We start from the raw sequence: 27166 nt of genomic DNA, 5'->3' as shown, positions 1-27166 counted from the left end.
AAAAAAATGGAATGCTTCATGTATTTGCGTGGCATCCTTGCACAGGGGCCATGCTGTATCATTCCAATTTTAGTATATGTGCAATCTAACTGAGCACTCTCTCCGATTTACTTAGAACATAAATCAAATTCTTTTCATGCCTTGGGTTTGCATGTGGCAATTTTTCAGATAGGCGCAGCATGCGATTTACGCCAGAAAATAGCTGAAGGGCTCAGAACGTGCCCAATCAGCAGGGAACTCACTGTTGACATGGTGCACCCAATCGACTGGAGGCACACAAGGAGAAAAAGGCACCACTTTTGAACAAGCTTTACCACTGTATCTAATCAGAAAGAAAATTAATGGGAATTTGGATTTCATTGAACAATGAAGATTTTTCTTCCTGAACATGTTTTGGTGCATTTTATGGACTTTGAGCTGCTGATCATGAAAATCACCTTATAAATTTCCTATCTCGTACCGTTTTCTTCGATAGAACCTATTTTTTTAAAAATTCCTGTCATATTTTAAGTCAACCTCAAGCGGACAAAACCACGAAGTGCCACATGTCATTGAAAATTCATTTTCTGCATTTGCACTTGGACATCTTCCCTGCAGATCTTGGTGCAGTTAGTGACGAACATGGAGAAAAGATTCACCAGGACATTGCGACCATGGAAAAGCGGTATCAAGACCACTGGAATCCATCAAGGCTGGCTGATTATTGTTGGACATTGACACAAGAAACATCAGATGCTGAGTACAAATGAAAATCAGCGGCAAAATATTTTTAGGTCAGTTAACTAATGCAACGTGTCAGCGTCATTGTGCGATTAAACACACTAAATTCAATAAAAGTTAACACAGTTTCTCCAACTTCCTACGCGATACAGTAAATTTGAAATTACTTTTGTGCTCAGCTTGAAGTTATCTATCATAATACCCAGTTTTCTTTCAGGAAGCAAACCTTTTGAAAAGATTTGTTGTCTAGTGTTACCGCCCTTTACATTCCAAAAGTACATTTTTTTCCTGCTAAAAGATCACTTTTTTCATGAAAAATATAGTTTTACAATATGGGACTTTACATCACTAGCAATATGGCAATCATTGATAAGTTTGTCCTAGAACCCAAAGCTATAGTGTTCTGTGGCAGGATTTGACACTGAGGTCTTTCCCATTTGGCTTTTGCAGCAGTTGTTTCAAGCTTCACTGTTGGGTTCTGTGCTGTGGAGTGTGAGAGTTGTAGACAACTCCTTCACCTGAAAGATCAGCGAGTGTCAGACAGACCAAAGTGCATCTATCACTGAGTTGGTAATCTTCCAACAACAGTGTCTGTCAGTCCCAGTGAGTGTTTCTTGGAAAAGCCCATCCAGCACAGAGTCCTACTCGGGATGGACCTTTACAAAGAACTCTGCCAACTTTTGCACATTATGTTAACATATGCACTAATTGCATTGTCACCACTTGGAGGGCAGTGGGGTTGAGACTATGGTTGTACACAAAGGATTTTATTTGGAGGACCATCAGGCAGGATCATGGAGGTTGAATCACCGAGTGATCAGGTATTGACAAGAACAAAAGTACACATGACTGTGATTTTAAAAATGTCTTTGAACAGATATGCAGATACCTCAAAAACATCTACAGGTGTACTGTGGAGAGCATTCTGTCTGGTTGCATCACTGCCTGGTATGGAGGTACCTTCGCTCATGACAAGAAAAGGCTCCAGAGGGTTGTTAACTTGGCCTGCCACATCACAGGCACCAGTCTCCAATCCATTGAGGACATCTACTGTGTCTTAAGAAAGCAACCTCCATCCTCAAAGTCCCCCACCATTTAGGCCATACCCTCTTCACTCTGCTACCATTGGGAGTCTGAAGACCAGCACCCAGTGGCACAAGGACAGTTTCTTCCCCCATCCCCGCCATCAGATTCTTGAATGATTAATGCACTACAAACGCTGCTTTGCTTTGTCTTTTGCACTATTTTTATTTATTTTATAGTGGTTTATATAAATATTTGGACTGTGATGCGGCCGCAAAACAGCGAATTTTGTGACCTGTTCATGATGATAAATTCTGATTCTGCCCAGAATTTTTTGATTCATAATCAAGAGTGCTTCTCATTGAACTACCGCTAACGCAATCAATTAAGTCAATGAATAATTTAAACTCATGACTTTATTTTTTGAAGCTGCGAAGAAATTTGTTGGCTGTAACGTCAAAGTTTATTATTAAAACTACAAATCCAAGCTCATAATTCCAACGCTGGTGGTCGTTCACAGTAATGTGCATTTCTGATAAACCAATTTGTTACTAAAGCGCGTGACTGTACAAAAGTATACATTGAAATAAGGCAAACGAAGCTCGTGTCTCCGATGGTGGATGGTCTTAGATTTCTACAATTTTCACAAACTTTAAACCCAAACTCTTTACAGATAATCAAGTTGAAATCAATGCAGCTGACGTCACTTTTGCTTATTGCCTTTGCAAGGTTTTCAAATCCTGGAATTGAAAGGAAAAAGTGAATCGACTAGTACACGACTGTGATAGGTCAATGATTCGTTTGTTACACCCTGATGCTCAAGTTAACCAATCAAATCTTTCTTTGCCTTGATTGATAGTCTCTCCACGCCGGTTGGAGCCCCGCCTTGCCTTGACAAACAGAGCTTGCGATTGGTGAATTATTTGAGTGATAGTTTGGAATCCCACCTTGATGCCCCAAGTCTGTTTTCTGATTGGTGGAAAGCTGTGAGCGACGGCGGTGCCGGTCCCACCCCCGGCTCAATGTTTCCCATTCCCTGGCGTGGTCCCCACTGCCGCTGCGGAGCGAGTTCGGGGTGAAATTGGTTGCACTTGAACGATGGCGATTGCGGCAAGGGCGCTGCTCTCGGCCGCACTGGGGAGCACCAGAGCAGCCACCGGAGGTTTCGGCGGATTGGGCATCCGCAGGCAGAGGCAGCCTCAGCGGACGGTGAGTCAAGACAAGAGTTCCCCACCTTTCTCCTTCCCCGGATACGGAAGATAGCAGTGGGGAGTGGCAGGGAGTGCGGCTCGGACGGGCTTTCCTTCTCGGGCACGAACCCAGAGGTGTGCACGAGTGAGAGAAAGGGTAAAAAGAGAGCCCCTAGGACCAGACTATTCCACTATTCCATCAGTGTCCCACTACATTAAAGCGGGACGTGATGGTAATGCACGGAGGGATAGGGAGAAGTAGAGTTTCAGGTCGGAGACCTTTCATCGCTCTTCTTCCTTTGGGGGATGTCCCGCAAGCTAGGCAAACACTTGGCAAACACGTCGCCGATTCCTGTGTAAGAGATAGATTTAAAAGTTGATACTTTTTTTGTTAAAAGAATTTTATGAAACCAGGTGTATAGGCGAAGGGAGGAGAAAGAGAGTGCATCTTATTTGGAGGCTTGAACGGGGAAATCGACAGGAAAACTGTAACTGTACTTACCGCAGGGCCGAGTAACAAGTGACCCGCAAGCCATTCGATGCCAATATGTAGCCTTGACATTGACGACCAGCTCGGGGAATTCAACACGGACCTCGCCCCTTAACACCTTCAGTCTGATTGTAAAGTAAAATCCCAAAGTAGTGTTGTTTGGTGTGACTGTAGTTTGATGTCGAAAATTTTCTGAATCATCGGAGAGTGTGTGTGTGTGTTTAACCTTACAGCAACAACAGGATTTTGCATGCCGCAGTAGTCCGGTCTAATGATTATGGAACATAATGATACAGGGTGTGATCTTGAATTCCACACAATCACACGCGTTGAATCCATGATCATTTCTGGGATGGTAAATATCAATGTGTTTGGCAACGGTCAGACAACTTTTAATAAGAATGTGTTGCGTCTTGATGGTAGGCACAGAAAAATAGAGGAACAAGAGGATAAAGGTTGCTAAACTTTTCTCGGAACTGGGAGACTCCTCCAAAAACCAACTGGCTTTGTTCCTTAAAAATTCGCTGCCTCTGTGGACAGGCCATAAAAACGTGAGAATTCAACCTGGATTATTTGAATTTAAGGGGAAGGGTGATGTGTGTCAGTCAGAGGATTCAGTTCAGCTGTACTAGAGCACTTACCTCCACAAGTGGTACTGAGCCTTGGGATGGAGGCACTACCAAGGAGGAGTGGGGCTCCATGGAATCATTTGTATCTGTTTTGTCTGATATTTGTATGTTGGGTGTCAATATTCCTGATGAATAAGTGAAGACTTTTGGATCCAAATTGAAGATTCTGAAACAAAATTGAGCTATAATTCAGAATAGCTGGACAGCAACCATCTGTTTTATTTTGCCTTAAATGTGGTTCATGCCACTGATCTACGACTGCATCACCAGATCCAGCTCCAACAGTAGTCGGCCTCACCAGCAACAATGATGAATCGCACTTCGGAGAAGAGGTGGAAAATCTCATGAAATTGGTGAGAGAGTAACAACTTCTTGAGTCTCAATGTGAACAAGATGAAGGAGATGATTGTGGACTTCAGGAGGATCAGACATGACCACCCTCCACTACACATCGACTCCTATGTAGTAGAGGGGGTGAAGAGCACTTGGAGTTCACTTAAATCTCAACATCTCCTTGCTTGTCTGGAAGGTGCAACATTAACCGTACTTTCTGAGAAGACTGAAGTGGGTAAAGCTAACAGCCACCATTAGGCCAACCTTCTGTGTGAGCTCTATTGAGAGTGTGGTACTGTTGCTGCAGAGAAATTGATTGGAGATCCATAAGAGTGGCAGAGAGGATCACTGGAGTCTCCTTATTGAGGCCCCTTCCACCCCACACACAGCATCTTTCAGTTGCTCCTGTCGGGAAAGAGATACAGGAGTACCAGAGCCAGCACCACCAGGCTAAGGAACAGTTTCTTCCCACAGGCAGTAGAATGCTAAACAACCAAAGGAACTGCTCACACTGACCATCTGAGACTCTCATGTTCATGAAACTATTTATGTAGATGAAATATTTGTCCTGCATATGTATAATTTGTCTGTATGTGTGTTATGTCTGGTTGTGTGTTTTACACAGAGGACTGAAGAACACTGTTTCATGGGGTTGTACTTGTCAATTAGATGACAAAAAACTTCACTTGTTCTCACTTGAAATAGTGATGCTGACTGGATTCTGAGTCACTTGTATCTTTTGCACCCATAGTTCTTCAAAAGGATTCATCTCTTCGTAGTAATTTGCAAACTGTATCTCGGGGCCTTGTTTTGTAATTTGCATATGTTTTTAGTTCATAAATTTGTCTTTTGAAGAGTCAACACAAAGCAGTCTTGGAGGCAATTTCTTCCAGTGCAACCACATTGTTTAAGTGTAGCTCTAAAATTTCCTATTCTCACAGATAGGAATGAAAATAAATTAGGTGTCATGTGAAAAACCAGATGTCTCGTATGAATTCTGCACTATTCTGTAATTCTGCACATTATAATTTACACTAATTCTGAACTGGAGAAGAAGAGAATGCAGGAATCCCTCTGGAGTTTGGTTGAATTACTGTTTGATTGTGTTGGTATATTCTGGTCTCCTTGATGCAGCTGATAAACACTTAAATGACTGAAGTTTGACCATTTGTTCTTAAATATTAATGAAGTATTTAAAAATAAATAATGAGGCTAATTATCAAGAGGCAGCATTACAAATGTGGAAATGTGTTACAAATATTTAAAAAGATTGTCTACTATCGAGAGAGAAAAAGTAGGCAGTGGTTTTATAGTCCTCAACTTGCGATGGGGTTATGTTTCGGCATTACCAACAAATGTCAAAAAAATTGTAAGCTAAACATGGGCAGTGGGCTCAGCGTGGGGACCGACCCGGGGCAGTGGGCTCAGCGTGGGGACCGACCCGGGGCAGTGGGCTCAGCGTGGGGACCGACCCGGGGCAGTGGGCTCAGCGTGGGGACCGACCCGGGGCAGTGGGCTCAGCGTGGGGACCGACCCGGGGCAGTGGGCTCAGCGTGGGGACCGACCCGGGGCAGTGGGCTCAGCGTGGGGACCGACCCGGGGCAGTGGGCTCAGCGTGGGGACCGACCCGGGGCAGTGGGCTCAGCGTGGGGACCGACCCGGGGCAGTGGGCTCAGCGTGGGGACCGACCCGGGGCAGTGGGCTCAGCGTGGGGACCGACCCGGGGCAGTGGGCTCAGCGTGGGGACCGACCCGGGGCAGTGGGCTCAGCGTGGGGACCGACCCGGGGCAGTGGGCTCAGCGTGGGGACCGACCCGGGGCAGTGGGCTCAGCGTGGGGACCGACCCGGGGCAGTGGGCTCAGCGTGGGGACCTGTACGGTGTTGTCGGGAGACACTGAAAATTCAAAATGCGAATTCGAACCATCATAACTTCAAAAAATTAAAAGTTGGATTTTAACGGCAGCTACAGCAAAGAAACTCAGCCACTACGTTGGATGTTCTTAATGACTGTTTAATTCAAATCCCGTGCGCGCCTTTAAGGGCACCGTGAGCTCGGACCCCGTGTGAGCAGTGAAGTCATAATGGCTGCCTGAGGCGCGCACTGTGGCTGGAACCACGAGGCAAGGAGATCCCCCCTGGCGTCACCTTCTTTCTCATGGCTGCCCTGCTGCGCGGTAGTATAAGTGGGGCCGATTTGCCATGAGAGATTGCGCCGCCACGGGACCATCGAAAGTCGGAAACACCAGAGGGTAGAATGCTCCCTGAGAATGTAAATATGACAAATGTGTTCTCAATTATGTATTCTGACCATGCCAATTCAGCAATATGGTCACATTTAGTCCATTGTGATATAAAGTAATGGTTCTATTCCATAAACCCCATTTGAAGCCTTGAGATCATTTGGAGTCCTTTGCAGCTGGTGAAGTACAGCAAGTGTCATAGAAGCACAGAAATCTTCCTCAAGCATCTAATATGAGATGATTTTGCTAATAAATCCAAAGATGGAAGGGAAACGTCCTAAAGTGGTGAATGGTGAAAATATGGAGCTTGCTCCAACAACAAATAAAGACAAATATTAGTGGGGAATGATTAATACAATATTAAATGTGTGAATTTGGCTCTGGAAGTTCTTGGTTTGTGCATGGGCTGTAGTTTTAACAGCAAGCAGATTGAAAAGCATTTCACAGTGTGCCCCACATTGAAACCGTGAGTCCAATTTTTGCATGAATTTTTTTTTTAAGAAAAAAGACAATGGCAACCTGGATACAAAATCAGTTGATGTCTGAGGTGGTCCATTCCTCTTCTACCCTGTAGGAAGCTGCTCAATGACTCGAGATTGCACATTTACCTTGCTGGTATTGTCTGTGGGCTGTGCCTATCACAACTTCCAGGTAGTTTTAGCAGTTGTGTTAGTTACCTCTGTAATGATGAAATTGATGGAAAACAATTTGGTGTCTATCTGGCTGTGACAATTGTCAAGTGATCACTGGAGTTGATTCTGCTGGCTAGAAAAATTTACATCTTCCCTCATAGCTCCTGAGATGTAGGCTTCTTTGTCAATGTAAAATTGACAGAGTTTCTTATCTGCTGGACTGAACTTCTAAATCCATTTGGGAAGTCAAGTTCCAACACTTGAGATTTATCCAAATTAGGCACTTTTTAAAAAAAAAACTGCAATCTTTAAGAACCATTTATTGTTTCCTTTACCCTTGGTTAAATACTGCCCTCTGGATATCTGGTGATGATATTCCAGCAAAGATATCCCAACAGAGGGACACATTGATAGGGTTAGATGAATAAATGTGGCAGGAGATCCAAGTCAAAGATAACCCAGTATGATCTTTGTGGTCAAATATCCAATGCCGTAAGTATTCAATTTACACTCTTTCTCTTTGGCTTGGCTTCGCGGACGAAGATTTATGGAGGGGGTAAAAGTCCATGTCAGCTGCAGGCTCGTTTGTGGCTGACAAGTCCGATGCGGGACAGGCAGACACGGTTGCAGCGGCTGCAGGGGAAAATTGGTTGGTTGGGTGTTGGGTTTTTCCTCCTTTGCCTTTTGTCAGTGAGGTGGGCTCTGCGGTCTTCTTCAAAGGAAGTTGCTGCCCGCCAAACTGTGAGGCGCCAAGATGCACGGTTTGAGGCGATATCAGCCCACTGGCGGTGGTCAATGTGGCAGGCACCAAGAGATTTCTTTAGGCAGTCCTTGTACCTTTTCTTTGGTGCACCTCTGTCACGGTGGCCAGTGGAGAGCTCGCCATATAACACGATCTTGGGAAGGCGATGGTCCTCCATTCTGGAGACGTGACCCATCCAGCGCAGCTGGATCTTCAGCAGTGTGGACTCGATGCTGTCGACCTCTGCCATCTCGAGTACTTCGACGTTAGGGATGAAATCGCTCCAATGAATGTTGAGGATGGAGCAGAGACAACACTGGTGGAAGCGTTCTAGGAGCCATAGGTGATGCCGGTAGAGGACCCATGATTCAGAGCCGAACAGGAGTGTGGGTATGACAACGGCTCTGTATACGCTTATCTTTGTGAGGTTTTTCAGTTGGTTGTTTTTCCAGACTCTTTTGTGTAGTCTTCCAAAGGCACTATTTGCCTTGGCGAGTCTGTTGTCTATCTCATTGTCGATCCTTGCATCTGATGAAATGGTGCAGCCGAGATAGGTAAACTGGTTGACCGTTTTGAGTTTTGTGTGCCCGATGGAGATGTGGGGGGGCTGGTAGTCATGGTGGGGAGCTGGCTGATGGAGGACCTCAGTTTTCTTCAGGCTGACTTCCAGGCCAAACATTTTGGCAGTTTCCGCAAAGCAGGACGTCAAGCGCTGAAGAGCTGGAAGGCTGGCGGCAAAACTCTGCATGCCAAACTGCATGAGTTTTTCAAGCTTTGTTGGGACCAAGGAAAACTGCCTCAGGATCTTCGTGATGCCACCATCATCACCCTGTACAAAAACAAAGGCGAGAAATCAGACTGCTCAAACTACAGAGGAATCACGTTGCTCTCCATTGCAGGCAAAATCTTCGCTAGGATTCTACTAAATAGAATAATACCTAGTGTCGCCGAGAATATTCTCCCAGAATCACAGTGCGGCTTTCGCGCAAACAGAGGAACTACTGACATGGTCTTTGCCCTCAGACAGCTCCAAGAAAAGTGCAGAGAACAAAACAAAGGACTCTACATCACCTTTGTTGACCTCACCAAAGCCTTCGACACCGTGAGCAGGAAAGGGCTTTGGCAAATACTAGAGCGCATCGGATGTCCCCCAAAGTTCCTCAACATGATTATCCAACTGCACGAAAACCAACAAGGTCGGGTCAGATACAGCAATGAGCTCTCTGAACCCTTCTCCATTAACAATGGCGTGAAGCAAGGCTGTGTTCTCGCACCAACCCTCTTTTCAATCTTCATCAGCATGATGCTGAACCAAGCCATGAAAGACCCCAACAATGAAGACGCTGTTTACATCCGGTACCGCACGGATGGCAGTCTCTTCAATCTGAGGCGCCTGCAAGCTCACACACTCTTTAATGCATACAGTTTACCATTTTTTTTTAAAAAAAAAAAAGAGCTATAGCTAAAATGATGTTCTTGCTGATCCAGATAGAATCTGACATGACTTGAGAGCCAATGAGTTCATTGGAGAGAGAAAGAAGCTGTTGTGAGTTATGCGATTGTCCTAAATGCAGCAAGTTGCATCAAGTGAAGCAACACTTGTGTATCTGCAGCAGTTCTCTACTGCATCCCATTGTGGTTGACTCTACATCAGAAAGACTGAATGCAGATTGGGCAATAGCTTCGCTGAGCATCTTTCCTCTGTCTGCATCAGTGACCGGGATCTCTCATGGCCAACCATTTCAATTCTATGCCCCACTCCTGTGCTGACATAACTTCACTGTATGTCTCATGTACTGTCCGACCAAGATCACCTGTAAAATGGAGGAACAATACTATATTTTCTGTCTGGGGGCTCTCCAACCAGATAACATTAATATTGACTACTTGAGTTTCTGCCAGCCTGCTCCCTGTTCTCCCTCTCTCTTCTTTCCCTTTGTTTTCTTTCTTCTAGCTCTCCACCCCTTTCCCTCTCCATTCACATTTCCGTTCTCCCCTCCCTCCCCCCCCCCCCCTCCCTTTGTGGTTGTGCCCTCCCTCCCTTATCCACATTACTTCCTGCCTGTGCTCTTGCCCCTTTCCCCCACACCTTATAATTTTGTTTGGGCGCCTGCTTACATTTTGCTCATAAGGTCTCAAGCCTAAAACGTTGGTTATGTGTCTTAATCTTTGCTGTAAAAAGTACACTGCTCATTTTCTGCAGCATTGTGTTTTTACTTTCACAATGTCTGTAAACCTTTGTGTTTTATTCCTGCAGCAAGTTGTTTGTTTGCTCAACTGGAAGGGTAGTTGTTTCAGGAATCCAAATGGAACAAAGTTGAGCCCAGTTTCAGGAATAGAGTTCATGCAGAGCTCTGAGAACTTTGTAAGAATTTGGCCTATCGTATCTATGATGAGCCACTTGATATCAGAGTAACTCAGCAGTTTTGAAGGTGACCCTTGCCAACTTGGGGTAATTGGACCGGCTACAAATTTTACGATGACGCCATGATTATCGGCAGAATTTCAGACAGCAATTCGGAAGCATTCAGGAGTGAGAGATCGTTGAGTGGTGTTGCACAACATCCTTGCTCTCAATGTTAGCGAAACTAAGGAATTGATTAAGGCTTTCAGGAAGGGGGGGGGGGGGGGGAATCTTTGAGGAATCGACAGTAGAAAAGGTTAAGAACTTCAAGTTCCTGTTAGTCAACATCTCTGAAGATCTATCCTGGGGCCTCCATGTTGATGCAATCATGAGGAAGGTTCGCCAGCACCTATATATTAGGAGCTTGAGGAGATACGATATGTCACCAAATTTTTACAGGTATACCATGGAGAGCATATTGTGACTGGCTGCCAATGGACAGAACAGGAAAAGGCGACAGAGGGATGTGAATTATGCCAATAATTCTTCACTCCATAGTAGTCTTCACTCCATTAAGAACATCCATAAGAGGCAGTGTCTCGAGAAAGCAGCCTCTATCATCAAGGACTCTCACCACCCGGGCCTCAAATTCTTCACACTGGCTCTGTCAGGAATGAGGTACAGAAGCCTGAAGATGAACACCCAATGTTACAAAAATTGCTTTTTCCCCTCCTTTTTTCCTCTTCAACTAATTTATTTGTTCTTAAATAGTGTATTTATGGAAGTATAATTTACAGCATTTGCTGCTCTAATGCACAATGCTCGTACTGCAAAACAACAAATTTTGTGACACATGTTCATGACAATAAATCTGATTTTGGAATAATTATTGCTGACATGAAGGGAAAATGCAACAGATGTTCGAAATGTGAAATTAACAAAATATCTAAATTGATGGAAAAACTGCTGAAAATAACAAATGGTTAACATTTTTTGGGCTAGTGATGACCTTTTTAGTGCCTGTTGTTGGTAAAAGAGCAAAAAACCTGAAGTATTAACACTTTTTGTTCTTCTTTAAATATGTGCCCCAACCTGAATGTTTAAGGTTCTTTTATTGTTATGTAATAAAACAGAAAATTTAATACTACACTAAATTTCATTTAATCCAGACAAAGATTTATCGTCAGCAGAAATTGCCCGCTGCTCCTAGCAAATATTGGATATTGGTAATTTTTGTTATCACCAAAGTTTGGTGTGGTTTATAGTTTGAGTGAAAACTGGGAAGTTGGCGTTAAAGTCATATTTAGGAGGAAATAATCAATGTGGAAGCATCTCACCTCTTGAGTCAAAAGAGTGTAAGTTCAAACCCCAGCTCGAAGATTACACTAGTGTTGTCAAAGGGTCTGTGAGGATCAATCCTGGTATTGAACCACTGCTGCTCATCTGTCTGTTTCAGCCATTCCTCACCTTTTTTTGATTCTGGCCCCTTCAGACTCTGCTCAAAGTTTATGGGCCCCCTTTCCTTTGAAGCAGTCAAGTTTTTGGTTTCTTCTGTGTATCTCTCCGACCAACTACATAATAATATTACTTTTTAAAAATGTGTGAGTTGCCTGAGGTGAAAAGAAAGCCAAGCTTTTCTTAAATGAGCTCTGGCCCCCAGGGGGTCCATTGAGAATGGCTGGTATCGATGTCATAGATCCAATTGTTAAGTTGGCGATTTCTCTTTCTCTAATGTTGTATTCAATCATTAGGACCAAGTTTACTGGTTGTCATTTCTTTTTTGCTTAATAGTTGAGGTTCCTTATTTTTAAATAGTGATCTGTTGGGGAAGCAAATTATGAGAACTCTGCGGTGGCCGAGAGTTTGTTGAGGTGAAAATGGCAGGAGACTCCCGGCTTCAAATCAAAATCATTCATCATGAATAGTTTCAAATGATTAACATTGAACAGATTCAAAAAGAAATATTATCTTGGAGAATTTTTTTTAAATTTTGAAATGAACAGGCCTTTTGGTCAATGTGAGTGTGACTGCTTCAAACCTTGTCAGCATTGACTTCTCTTAAAAAGTATCTTCATTTTAAACATTTCTGGATGTTGCAAATTCTGTATGCAAGAGATTACACAAGAGTTAGTTTTGCCATAAATTATTTTGTCCATACTGAATTGCAATGGTACTTAAACAGTCAGTGGCCATATTTTGTAAGCATTGGAACATGAAACATGTCCCAATGTAGTTTGACTATAGCAGTTTATGTCTCAACTTGAATGCAGTAAATTTAGACGTGAAATAAATAGTTCCTTTGCTTTTCTTTGAGGTCCAACAGTACTTAGCAGAGTAAGTAAGAACATGTGGAAGTAAGGACATGAGTAATGGACAATGAAATGTCTGGGTTATAGACTAAAACATCCCATCCATCAGTTTCCAGCTGCTCTCAGCATAGCCTCTTGTCAGTTTAAGATTTTTCCCCAAATGTTTTGTCAATTATTCACTTGGATAAATGGTTGCACAAATTTAAGTATCAAGTTTGAAATCTGAAGATTTAATTTAAAGCTTTTTTTGTTGAAATTGGCATGGAGTTCAGAGATTTTTCACATGGGAATTGAAGGGATGCAAGCTGGATGTGGTGAAACACAATGGGTTGCATTTTAATAAAAATAGCGAAATGCTGGAGGAACTTAGCTGGCCTTTTCAGAATCTATAGGAGACAAAGATGTATTGCCAATGTTTCGGGCCTGAGCCATTCTTCAAAGAAAAATCAGAAATGCAGAAGCAGGATACATCAGAAAGCCTTGGAATTCAAACAATGGGGAGGAATCCAGATCAACAAAAGGTGAAAATCTGCATGTGGTGCCAAGGTATGAAATCTTTTTTCTCCAACTTAGACCTTTCAGATTTATTGTCAGAGTACATACATGACATCACATACGACCCTGAGATTAATTTTCCTGTGGATGAGGCAGAATTAACACTTATTGGCAGTGTAAAAGAAAACTGACTCTATGTTCACATATAAACAACGAAATGTAGATGAACTGCATTATAGAGAAAAATAATCAATAAAGTGCACAGGTAAGAGTCCTTAAGTAAGTCCCGATTGAGTCTGATGGTGGAGGGGTAGCAACTGTTCCTGAACCTGGTGGTGTGAGTCTTGTGGCACCTGGATCTCTTTCCTGATGGCAGCAGTAGTGAGAATAGAACGTGTGTGGAATGGTGTGTAGATGTTCTCGATGGTGGGGTGGTTTTTGCCTGTGATGTCCTGGGCTGTATCCATTACCTTGTACAGGACTTTTCACTCGGGCGGGGGGTGGGGGGAGGCTGAACTTTATCAAAAGGAGGTTTGCTTTTCAAGGACATGAATCATCTTGGATGCTTATTTCTAATTTAAATACAGCTGCAGTGTAGTAATTATAATTGAGGAAATAATTTTTGCACAGCAATTTCCCATCAAACCTTTGCAAACACAGGGAGAATGTACGAACTCCTTACGGACAGTGCTGGATTTGAACCCAAGTCGCTGGCATTCTAATAGCGTCGCCCTAACTGCTACGCTAACCATGCAACTCATGATTAGTAAGGGTAACATGAGTAATGGGAAGAAGGGAGGAAAATGGTGTTGAAAAGAATCAGACAATTTGAAAGGTGGAACAGACTCTGGGCTGAATGGCCCATTTCTATTCCTATTTCTTCTGAACATGGTCTTCAATGGCAAGGTAACCATATAATATATAACCATATAACAGTTTATGGCATGGTAACAGGCCATTTCGGCCTTTCAAGTCCACAGCGGATCACTCGAACAACTCCACTAGATCGATCCATAACCCTCCAACCCCCTCCTATCCATGTATATATTCGTAGAAAGATTAGATTATGTATTCTATTGCTGCTAATAGAGGGATAATTATTGGTCAAGACACTCTCGCTTGTTTTTAAAATGGTGTTTAAATGATTTTTCTTTTTTAAAATATTTTTGAATTTAGTAGAAGAAACCTTAACATGGTCTAATTAATAACATAAATCAAATCATATCCTATACATATCACAGGTAAATTGTAAATCAGAAGTATAACTAATTATTTACTATCCCATTCAAAACATCGAATTCTATGATTATATTGTTAACAGTTAATCCATTCCTCATTATATAGCCAAAATTAATGTTGAATAGAAAATAGATGAGATATAATTAAGACTCTCTTTTATAAATAAAAATGAATTTGTAATTCTCAGCTATTTTAATTTCATTAATTTTTTTTTTAAAAAAAGTGCACCTGACACCAAACATCATATAGTCTGTAACACTGTACTTCTCCCTCAGCATTAAGAATCTGAGATTTGGTATTTGTACTGAAATCCCTGGAGCAGGATCTGAAACCAAAGTGTTCTGTTTCAGGTGAGCGTGATATCATTTGAGCAGTTGATGATTATGCTTTATACCAGCCAGTGAAACTTGATTAGCATCGACTGGAATATAAAACAGAATACAGTAAACACATACAATTAAAAAAAAATCAATAAACCATGTGCAATAAGACCACAATATTCTTAAAATATTTTGTTTTTTTAAAAAAAAAGGACTGATTCTGAAATATAAGTGCAGCACTGCTCAACGCCATGAATTGAGATTTAACGTTATTGCAGCTTAATGAAAAAACCTCTTTTCAAGTCTAGTAGTTCTTGAACAAAAGCTCCTATAATGTCTGCCTGATGATAGGATCTTAAATAGTTCATGGTTAGGGTGTGTTGCATCTTTAATGATATTCCTCGCCCTATCCAAACATCGTCCCCTTTCGATAGATTAGATGGTAGGCAATTACATTCCAACAATCCGTTGGGCAGTTTTTGCTCCATGCCAAAATACTGTATGTCAGCAGGCTCTCAATAGTACATCTGTAGAAATCCAATAGAATTCTAGGGCAGAGGGGTAACTTCCTCATCTCAAAAAATAAAGATGTTATTGTGCCTTTTTGATCAACATTGCTGAATTCAAAGACCTAGTGAGATGATCAGAGATGTGGATGCCCAGGAATTTGAAGCTCTAACCACTGCTCCATTGATGCAAGTCAGGATGTGTGTGTGGCTTCTTGCCTGTCGAAAATCTGCAATGATCTTTTTTGTCTTCTGGGTATTGAGTAACAAATTGTTCTCAGCACACCACAAGTCTTGGTGCTAAACGTCACCCCTATAGGCCGTTTCATCATCCCCTCTGATCAGGCTGACCACTGTGGGATAATCTGCGAACTTTATAATTTGAGTTGTACATGGGAACACAGTCTAAGGTAAAGATGGAATACAAAAGGGGGTTCAGCACGCAACCCTGTGGCATTCTGGTGTTCAAGGTAACAGACTGGGGTCTGTTAGTAAGGAAATCCAGAATCTAATTACAAAAGGATGAGATGATACCATATGAACAAAGTTTGGTTATCAGCTTTGATGGTACAACATTGTTGAAAGATGAGCTATAATCAAAGAATAGTAATCTTATATAAGAGTCCAGTCTATCCAGGTTAGTCATAGTAGAGTATAGCACTATTGAAATGACATCTTCTGTCCACCTAATTGCATAGTAGGCAAATTAATGTTGATCCATAATGGCAGGTAAACAAAATTTCAGGGAGATAAAACCAACGTCTCTAAACATTTTTTGATGATGGGAGTAAGTGCAACAGCATGATGGTCATGCAGATTCATGGTGGTGGAGCGCTTTGGCACAGGCACAATTATAGGAGTTTTAAAACTTGTTGGAACAATAGCTTTGGCCAAGGACAGATTAAAAATATCTGTAAAAACCTCTGCCAACTGATCTGTGGAGACTGTAAGCACTCGACCAGGAATGCCATCCGGCTGCCTTCTGCACATTCACCCTACTAAGGATGGTCCATACATACGTAATAGAAAACAGAGAGGTACTTCATTTGGTAAAGTATCCACCTTGAAAGGGATGTCCTTATTTTCTTGATCAAAATGAGGATAGAAATAATGAAGCTTTTAAGAGAATTTTAGGGGGTCAAGTTAGAAATGGGTGCGATACCAAATGATTTATAATCTGTGATAAATTGTATACCCTGCCACATGCGCTGAGAGTCTGAGGATACAAAGTGCTCTTCAATCTTCTGTTTGTGTAAATGTTTAGCCTGAGAGATTCCCCTCTCAGTTTGACCTGGCCAAACAATATATATTACAGGTTTGTAAAGATCCAACTTTTTCCATGTTCAGCTGTGGACACAGGAGGTTTAGTGACACATGTGATCTGGGGTTGAGGAAGGTTTGAATCTACTCTAGTTCCAAGGATTCTGAGGTGAATATTGTGGGATATGGAGACTGCCAAAGGGCAGGACTTGTTTGTGGGGTAGTGTAGTCGTTTGGAAGGATCTGTGCTGCTCCTTTTACTTTTGCTAGGCTTCCAATTATTTTCATTGCAGTGACTCAAGCTGTTCAGGTGTGCCTTTATTGTTTTGAGCAGTGAGGGCAAGTGTGTCAGTGCGGAGGTCATTTCATCTTTTGCCTCTAGATGCCTTGGAGAAGATTCTTTTTGGTCCTGGGCATCTCTTCCAGTGATGGAGCTGGAAATAGAATCCCTGTTTCAGAAGCTTATGTGGCAATACAGATCTGACCATCAGAATTTGAAGGAACCTCTGCTGGAGATGCTGACTTGGGTGAAGAAGGATTGGGAATCTGCTGTGTCCCAGTGACATGAAGCAGTGCAATGAAGTGTGTTAATTTTAACTGACGTTGAGTCGTCTAATTCTGAATTTCACTTTTTGTTGCTGTTGAGATTAAAATGTAGTAAAAAGCAGATTTAGCACCAAATGATTAACCTGAAGTAGATTGTGAATTTAGAGCCTACATATTGGTTGTCAAAAGCTTTGAGATCAGATCATTGGGGTGTTGTGACTTGCTGGTTAAACTAGAGCACTAATTGAAGACCTGAAATAATTTGCAGGCAAGGCATTCATATTGCATGGTGACAATTGGGAGATTTAAATTCAGTTAATTAAATACATGAGGAATTAAATACAGTAATTGTGACCTTGAAGCTGTTGGATTGATGGGAAAATGAATCTTATTCATCAGGGAAGGATCTGTGCTTTCTTGAATGTGACTCAAGGTTTGCAGTTGATACTGAAGTGGCACAGTCAGCCTATTTCCCTTACTCTGAAAGGACAGAAATCAGAATTGGGTTTATTGTCATGAACATGTGTCATGAAATTTATTGTTTTGCTGTGCAAAAGGTGCAAAATTACTATAAATTCGACAACTAGATTTTTTTTCAAAAAGTAGCGCAAAAAAATGTGTGGTAGAGTCTATTCAGAAATTGGCATGCTTCTCTGTTGGTTCTATTCACACAACAGTCTCAAGCAACTGGAAAATTCACTTATCTGGCATCTACCAATCACTGTAGGTGTCATATACCAGGGATTTTACTGCATTAAGAACATGAATAGAATATTGGCCTTTATTCTAAAGGGGTGTAGTATAAAAATAGACATGTCTTGCTACAACCAGAAAGGGATTGAATGAGAGCATGCCTTGAGTATATTGTAGAATTTGTTTGTTTTTGGGTTAGCATGTGCTTGGTTTAGAGGAAGTTCATAGAATGTTCCCTTGGTTGTTTTTTCAGTATCAATAGATAGATCATCCTGATAGATAAGGAGTTTAGACAAATAAGAGGTGATCTCACTGATATATAACTATATAACCATATAACAGTTTACGTCGTGGAAGCAGGCCATGTCAGCCCTTCAAGTCCACGCCGGTTCATCAGAGGATGGTTAACGATAGCTGAAGATGCTTGTTGGGAGTTGTCTTGATTGAGGGGTGGCCGTGACGGAGGGGTGGCCGTGACGGAGGGGTGGCCGTGACGGAGGGGTAGCCGTGACGGAGGGGTGGCCGTGACGGAGGGGTGGCCGTGACGGCGGGGTGGCCGTGACGGCGGGGTGGCCGTGACGGCGGGGTGGCCGTGACGGCGGGGTGGCCGTGACGGCGGGGTGGCCGTGACGGCGGGCTGGCCGTGACGGCGGGCTGGCCGTGACGGCGGGCTGGCCGTGACGGCGGGCTGGCCGTGACGGCGGGCTGGCCGTGACGGCGGGCTGGCCGTGACGGCGGGCTGGCCGTGACGGCGGGCTGGCCGTGACGGCGGGCTGGCCGTGACGGCGGGCTGGCCGTGACGGCGGGCTGGCCGTGACGGCGGGCTGGCCGTGACGGCGGGCTGGCCGTGACGGCGGGCTGGCCGTGACGGCGGGCTGGCCGTGACGGCGGGCTGGCCGTGACGGCGGGCTGGCCGTGACGGCGGGCTGGCCGTGACGGCGGGCTGGCCGTGACGGCGGGCTGGCCGTGACGGCGGGCTGGCCGTGACGGCGGGCTGGCCGTGACGGCGGGCTGGCCGTGACGGCGGGCTGGCCGTGACGGCGGGCTGGCCGTGACGGCGGGCTGGCCGTGACGGCGGGCTGGCCGTGACGGCGGGCTGGCCGTGACGGCGGGCTGGCCGTGACGGCGGGCTGGCCGTGACGGCGGGCTGGCCGTGACGGCGGGCTGGCCGTGACGGCGGGCTGGCCGTTTTCAGAATAAATCCCCTGTTTAAAAATGGAGATGGAGAAATTCCTCCTCTTCGAGGTTATTTTTGGAATACTTTCCCCTAGAAAGCTTTGAAAGCTGAATCATTGAATGTAGTCAAGGGAGAGATAAATTATTGATCTATAAAGAATTCCAAGGTGTGGGGAATGTTGAGTTGGGCCATCATCAGATAAGCCATGATCTTAATGTCTTGAGCCATGGGGTGCACACAATTCAATTAGAGAGGCAGGATTTGTGGTAAAGTTAGTTATTTCACCAGATCCTGCACCCAATGTCTTCTTTCTATTGATTTAGCAACAACATGAAGCCAGGAAAAAGATGTTGAGATGAACACAAAATGTATGTAAGTATTTTGCACCAGATTGGTGCAAATTGAAAATTTCAACTGATTGCCAGTTTGTGAATTTTTTTTGTCAACTCCTGTTTGTTTTTTCAGTGGCAATTTGTTGGTTAATCCTGTAAAACAAGAGAAGAAAAGAAACAAATTCCCAGGTCTCATCTGCAGCACTGTTTGCAATCATCTGTCTTTTGGCCACAGTCTGTAGGGTGGGATTCCAACTTCGATTGGTCATTGATGCCATTTGCCACATTGGGGTGAACCACGTACTTGTGGCTCTGTGGTGTACTCTCATTTGTAGACCTTGTGCTATATATAGGCCGAGCACCCAGTGTATCTGGTAGGAAACTCTGCTGTCCTTGTGGCTGCTCAAACTTAGTCCATAAATCTGTGGCAATCGTGAATGCGGTCAGAAGACTGCTGAAACCATTGACTGGCTCTGCAAATTCTACTGATAAGATGCGATAGGAAAGCTGAGCAACCTTGTTGGTGCCAGCTTTTGCAAATATTCATTGGGTTGCATGGGGAAGTCGGGGTGGGGAGGCATTTTGGCTTGATCAGTGTTTTGTGGTATTTGGCATGATCAAGGTGAAGCTGTGTTAAGTGCAGTGACCTTTCAATACAGTTGTGCTATTGTAATTATTGAGCTTTGCATTTTCAATGCTTTTCAGTAGCAATTGGGGCAGCAAGGTTAGTGTAGCAGTTAGGACAATGCTGAATGCTGTTATAACACCAGCGACTCGACTCGTGCTTGTATCCAACACTGTCTGTAAGGAGTTTGTATTGTTGAAGAACAATGTTATTTGTAATATTTTAGTTATAAAATATTATTTTTAGTAAAGACTTTGTGGGGTTGGAAATGGAAAGACAATTACACACGGAAAGTCACACCGCACATTTGTGTTATCAGATGAGAGATCTTCTGGAGATGGGATCTCTTAATTTCAAACAGTAGGAATTTTGGATTGTGCTTTTGAAAGTCCAGAGACAATGGATGTTTTCTCAGAAGCAGCTGTGTAAACACTTGTGGATCTGAGCAGACAGCCCAGAAGCATTTTCTTGTTAACTTTTGGAAGAGATGAACTTCAAACAAAACCACCAGTCATGTGATTACAATATTCCAAGAAGGTATCTTAAAAACTGCCCCAGTTTCATCTGAAGTTAGAGATGCAGTAACCCTCAATGAGAGAGGTACTGTTGGGCATTCTCCCTTTGACAGGGAAGGAATACAGAATCAGGGGCTTCAAAACCACTTCAACTGCCTTTGTCAAGAGTGAGAAGTTCTTCGTGTCTATTTGATATGGTTGGTGGAATCATCGTGTGAAACACAAGTTCTGAAACCTCCATGCAAGAGAGGGAAATTTGTGAAAAAGTCATTTGTATGAAGAAATAATTCTCTGAAAGCGAATCTACAAGAATTTGAGAGTTTGAACTTTTGAACAGCAGTTTAAAGACTGAGATTCAACACAAGATTTCTAAGACTGAACTTCAAAATCATCTCTTCAGAATTGTGCCTGAACTTTAATGGTTTGGGATTTGCCACACACTATTTGCGCATAGTGGGGTTATGTTCAGAGTTCAGAAAGATTTGATATTAATAGTTATTTATAAAAATTATTGTTTTATAGATACCATTATCTTGGTGAATTTCTATTGCTGCTGGTCTATGTTGCAACGGTACATTCTTTCCTCCGGGTGCTCCGGTTTCCTCCCATCTTTCAAAAATGTACCTGGGTTGTAGGTTAATTGGGGTGCTTAGGCAGCATGGGCTTGTGAGGCAGAAGGGCCTGTTGTCTTTTTTTAATGTATTCATGGTGCTGCTGTGGTCCATTTCAGAGTAATGTGCAGTCTCTCCCATCCTACAGCATTGTCCATCTGCAATAAAGGAACAAGCAGATAGGGTGATTGGCAGAGTTGCAATTCACACTACATGGTTGCTGTTGGTCATGCCAATACTTCCAGTTCATCACAGAGCCTAATTGCTACTGAAATGAGAGAGCAGTTGGAGGTAACCACATTGGGTCGCGAGTTGCAGAGGTCACAATTTCCTTCCTGAAAGCAGATTTTGTAATAATCTGAGTGGTTTAATTTTAATAAAATGGTTTTTAGCCCAGCAGCATGCCACTGTCCATGGCCCATGTCTCTGGCTGCTAATCTAACAAACCAACAGAATTGCTTGCTTTCCAAGGCTGTGTATTATGCCCTTCTGCTGGGTGACAATAGGCAACAGGAGCTGGAGTAGGCCCTTCAGCCTGTCGAGCCAGCACCGCCATTTTACAGATCATGGCTGATCACTACCGTCAGTACCCCTTTCCAGCCTTATCCCCATAACCCTCAACTCCTTTGCCCATAACAATCTGGGGGTGGGGGAAGGGGGCAGTAAAGAGCACCTTGCAGGAGAGAATGATGATTGCAATTTTGCATTAAGAGCCACTGGAGCATTTAAGGTGATCAGTAGATTAATGGTTTCGCAGTTGGTTTTTAAACTGATTAAACCACCTCAACTTCCCCGCTGGGCTTTGAACTCTTCCGCGTCATTAATCTGGGATATGTGAGTAGTCCAATAATGTAACCCTCTTGTTATGATGAGCTGATTTAGATTGAGCTGCTCTGAGTCACTGAACAAATTCTAAACCATCTCCCAGCCAAAGGACACACCTTGTTTACTGGTACAGATACATTCAAAGTGCATGTCATAAACCAGACAAAAATCAAATGATATGTACATTTTCGAAGAGTAAGGTTGTATGACTATAATGTCCGATAAATATGTGAACCACATTGTGGGGAAGCCTGCATTATCTGTGAGCCACTGCAGTTCTTGCCTTTTGCCCATTCCACTCTTCTTTCCTTCATAATTGACTAAAGTATTCAAAAGATTGAATCTCACATCTTGGAATCGTCCCCTTCAACCTCTGCCCAGACATCGAAAACCTATTTCTTTGATCAGATATTGATCACCTAACCATGTTCCCATATTGTCTTGTGGCAAAATGTTGATCAATACATTTTTAAAAAAAATTTTTCACACTATGAACCATTCTGACCAAAATACACAAACATTTCCCTCTTGAATATACACAGTGTTATTTTCTCCTTTTCCCCCCTCCCTTCCCTCCCTCTTTCACCCCCCCCTCCCCACTCACTCAACGTTCAACATGTACAATACATAAAACCCATTAAACAATGTCATCACACAATGAAAATAAACAAGAAATTTGTGTCTTCTACTTTTACATACTGGGTAAGTTCATTTTGGCTTCTTTTCCTTGTGAATTCACCAGTACTGCACCATCTGCTCAACATTTGGAAAAAAAATTCACGTAGAAAGGAATAAAACAAATTATCAACTACCAAAATTAATATTAATGCAAAATCAACTAATCCCTTTCACAATAGATAACCTTTCCTTTAGAGAATGGGAGAGAAAAGGGATCAAAAGAATAGAAAATTGTTTTTCGGGAAATAAATTATTATCTTTTGAACAAATGAAGGACAAATATGGTATAACTCACGGTACAATGTTTGCATACCACCAACTGAAAACCTACTTGAAGGACAAATTGGGAAGCAGGCTGAGGTTACCAGAAGGAAGCAATTTTGAATATGTGATTACAGACACAATGATAATAGAAAGATTTATAACAAACATGTACATCAAACTGCAAGAGAAAGAGAAAGAGGAAACAAGCTGTAAACCCAAACAAAAGTGGGAACAAGGTCTAAACATAAAGATAAAGAATGAAACATGGGAAAAGCTATGTTCCGGAACTATGAGAAATACAATAAACACGAGGTTACGCATGATACAATATAATTGGTTACACAGGCTATACACCACGCCCCAAAAGTTAAATAAATGGGACCCAACAGTATCAGACAGATGTTTTTGCTCTAAGAAGGAAACGGGAACAACAGTACATGCAATTTGGGCATGTGAGAAAGTGGAAAAGTTTTGGGAAGATCTAAACCAGGTATTAAATAAAATCACAAAAAGCAACATATCAAAAAATCCAGAGATCTTTCTTCTAAGTAATGCAAGAAGTAAAGAACTTGGACTCGATTTGGATGGAGCACAAAAAAGATTTATTGTGATAGCTTTAGCTGTAGCAAAAAAATGTATTATGTCAACCTGGAAATTAGAAGACAGCTTGAGAATACAGCAATGGTACATAGAAATGAATAAATGTATTCCATTGGAAAAAAATAACATACAATTTAAGAAATAACATCACAGTATTCGAACAAATTTGGGAACCGTACATAGAACACAATAGAGAAGTCCTCCCGCGGACCTCCACCGCCTAAAATCAATAAAAAATTTTTTAATGTGCCTTGTGTACCATGGTTGGGGGGGGGGGGGTGGTGTGGGGGAGGTTCACCTTACTAGTTGAACAAGAAAAGTGGTGGAAGGTCACTGTTATCATTGAATGTCAGACCCACCCATGGCCGATATCGCCTTGTGGCTGGTCACCTGGTATCATGTGAACCATTGCTTGGGTTAGACCCCAGGTGCTGTGTATAAAACCCGACAGTGTGGCCGCTATTTATTTATTTTTTGTTCTCTTACTGAGGTAACTACTCGAGCCACTCCAGAGTGGGGATTGTGAACAGTGCTGAAAAATTAATGTATTTGATGGCATAGAAGATCCATGGGTATATAAAGACAGGCCCCCCCCCCCCCCATGATGGAAAATATTACTTTTTAGTATATTTGCAGGAAAGCATTTATTGTTATTGAAATAGTAGAAAGACTTGGATAAAGCATACAACTAGGACAACAGGAAAAAAATTAATAACAATAATTTTCTTGAGAAAACCAAAGCAACTTGCCAATAGCAGAAAATATTTTATAAAAACAGCTACCGGTAGAGATAAAAGCCTTCACAATCATTTCAGTTCTTAGATTTCTTCACCTATTCACACACCTGTGAAATGGTGGGACGATTCACTCTTTTCGTTGTCCTCATAATCCACTGCTATTTTCTGTGCAATGGATATCTTTGTCTACATTGATAAATCCTGCCTTTTTATGAACCGGTAACACCAACCTTCTGTTCTTGCAAATCCCTAATTCCCTTGTTCTTCTCCTAATCTCCTGGCCTCTAATTATCATTTTTGGTAGACATGAATTTCCCTGAATTCATCCATTTTTTTTTGTGAAACTTCTCCTTCAAGTTCTTATCAATGTGAGGCTGGACAACGAAGATTAAATTTACTTTTTTCTTAAGCAGTCTGCAGTTGTTCTTGCTTTCTCCATTCTCATATAATTTTTGCTGTAGGCGGTGCCCCCCAAAAAACTCTCGCTGCTGCTCCATTACCACGCGCCTTAGCATCTTTTACCACTTTGTTTGTAGCCAATAATATAGCTTAAGCACTTTCCTCCTATCGCCATCTTTTTTTCACACTATGAACCATACTGATCATCTTTTTAAATTTTTTTTTTATTTTTCACATTATGAACCATACTAACCAAAATACCTCCCTCTTGAATATACACAGCGTGACCATCTTGAGGGTGACATCTTCCTCTGCTATCACCATGCCTTTGTATTGCTGTGGTTATATGGTACTCCTTGTACTAATATGCCCTTATCGTGATAAGCATCAAATGCACAAAATTGCTGTGGTTATAATGGTACTCCTTGTACTAAGATGCCCTTATCGTGATAAGCATCAAATGCACAAAATGGAGATGGCTCATGAGCATGACCAGGAGTTTTCAGTGCGCAGCGATAGTGGGTGGTGATGCCAGTGACCCACGCAGCAATGATGATCACTGTCGACGTCACTCCCCATTATCACCCGAATTTCAAGTTGCTTTTAAAAACTAAGATGTTTCAATGTCAAGATAATGTAAGTGGCAGGTGTGGCATAAATAGACCATAATACACATATGACCTCAGAACAGTTACTGCGAAACTTGTTCAAGTTGGGTGCAAAACGATGATATTTGTCTCAGAACCTCCAGTTTTAATTTTGATGATAATTGAGTAAATAATATTGCAGTATTAAGAAGTAAGGCAAGGTACAAATACTGATCGTCTACGGTGTCTGGAAGATACCTCAACTTCGCATACCAGACCCGTGGATATTTTTTGATTTTATTTTTGGGGAGGGGGGGAAGTGGGCCTTGTTTGACATCAATTACAGTAATTGAGATGTATGGAGGGGGTCATGGTTCACTTTCCCACGCACTTCAAGGAGAACCATTGTGCATCGTCTGTCCTAATTTGCAAATAGCTTCTGCGAGTTGAACGTGGTGCCTGCTTGTTGGGGGAGAGGTGTCAGGTATTGTTTATTTTAATCCTCTGTAGTTGTGGTTGGTCGCTAACTTGCAGGAAGATCGATTTGCTTGTCCTGCTGTGTATTTGCTCCATACTGTAAATGAAGTTCACTGTTTGAAACCACCACGTGTCCAGGGCTGTCCCTCTTTGAACCCTCCACTACACTTGGAAAGTCCTGTTTTGCCAAATAAATACAACCTGTATGAACAAAATCATTGATGCAGTTCTGCTGCTTCTGCCTCTTCCTGCCATCAAGATGGGTGTGGTGATTAAAATCAGTAGGCAATGATACCTGAATTATTCCAACCAGGTGCAAAGCAGTTTATTCTTTCATTTCCAGTTCTCTGTTTATATTATTACACTGGTCGGCATAAAAATCCAGTATGTTTGAACTTCATTGTTGCATAACAACTTTTTAAATTAATTCCTTTCCGCTTCTCAGTTGCCTTTTTAGTCACATAAATTGAAAGGGCTGGTGTGAAGGTCTAATCTTATTGTGAGCATTGGCATTACATACCAGACAGTGATGAAACCAGTGAGAATGCACTTTGCTGTCCACCTGTTGAAGCTTTTGAGAGATGCACAACGACCCAAGTTCTCAAATTTTGATCGAGGACGGAGGTCGATTTGGAGTAGTTGAAAAATGGGGAGGAGTGATGTCACAGAGGTCTATGAAAATAACGTTGTGAGCTTTATTGAGGCTTGCATTTTCAACCAGTAGTCAACTGGTTGGGAAGTATGAATTGATGTGCAAATGGGATTGAGTGCCACTTTGGATGTGCTCAGCAGTGATTCAGGTTACTAAATTTCAGGTTTGGCAGGAAGTGTGAATCCACTTGGGAAACAAAGGCATGAATAGGTTATAAAGCAGTGGAACTAAGGCAGATCCATTGGAAATGGGCAAAGCCATGGACAAGCAGCCTGAAGTTTGCATTTCAGCCGAATGTGGTGTTATCAGTCTCATTGAATTTTGGTTTGTGGCAAGAAAAGAAGACATGAAGTTCAGATAAGGAGAAGGGGAGCCAAGGATAATAACTTGATTGTGGAGACTATAAGCTCATTCAATGCTGGATGTTGTCAAACAGGTACAGGAGCCTAAAGATGAGCACTCAACATCACAAGGACAACTTCTTCCCCACGACCATCAGATTCCTGAATGATCAATGAACCAAAGATGCTGCCTTACTTTGATTTTTGGTGCACTATTATTTATTTTTTAAGGTGAGTATTATGAACAATTGCACTGATGCTGCCACTAAACAAAGAATTTCGTGACTTGTTCATGACAGATTTTGATTCTGAGCTTGCTGGTTTAGGAAGTGGAGAGTCAAAAGAAGTGGTGGTGAGGTCGAGTTGGGCATCGCCAGGGTGAAAGTGGGAACTGACATTGCCTTCTGGTGGTCCTGTAAACTCAATGACGCTGAAATGCTCAACACCAGAGTTTGAATCTGGAATTTCCTTAGTCGTCAACATATCTTGATCTGATTTGTACCTTAAGGGTTCACTAGCTCTTTCCAATTCCACAAAATTTTGAAACTGAAATATCTTTTTCTTCCTCATCACCTGCCGCATCACATCGACAAAAGATTATTTCTGAGTAACAATTCTTGAACATTTCCCTTAAA

The 27166-nt window shown here is 42.5% G+C and overlaps 1 protein-coding gene and 1 pseudogene across 5 annotated transcripts in view; one reads left to right on the top strand and one right to left on the bottom strand.

Annotated features, from left to right (window-relative positions):
- On the bottom strand, nucleotides 1-97 carry LOC138737822 (U6 spliceosomal RNA; annotated as a pseudogene).
- Nucleotides 98-2738: 2641 nt separating this feature from the next.
- Nucleotides 2739-27166, top strand: part of mcu (mitochondrial calcium uniporter) — a 188275-nt gene continuing 163847 nt past the window's right edge. Inside the window, exon 1 of one of the 5 annotated variants that reach the window (XM_069885537.1) lies at nucleotides 2739-2952. In XM_069885537.1, coding sequence (XP_069741638.1) covers nucleotides 2842-2952 — 111 coding nt within the window. In that variant the 5' untranslated portion in view covers nucleotides 2739-2841. Of the gene's footprint in view, nucleotides 2953-19239; nucleotides 19261-27166 lie in introns of those variants that run through there. The other 4 variants (XM_069885535.1, XM_069885533.1, XM_069885534.1 and 1 more) reach the window with 4 other exon arrangements.

The sequence above is a fragment of the Narcine bancroftii genome, chromosome 6 (assembly GCF_036971445.1).
Source record: "Narcine bancroftii isolate sNarBan1 chromosome 6, sNarBan1.hap1, whole genome shotgun sequence".
In the NCBI taxonomy this organism is placed as follows: domain Eukaryota; kingdom Metazoa; phylum Chordata; class Chondrichthyes; order Torpediniformes; family Narcinidae; genus Narcine; species Narcine bancroftii.
The sequence above is the reverse complement of the archived record's forward strand: the minus strand, read 5'-3'. Positions and strand labels throughout refer to the sequence as shown.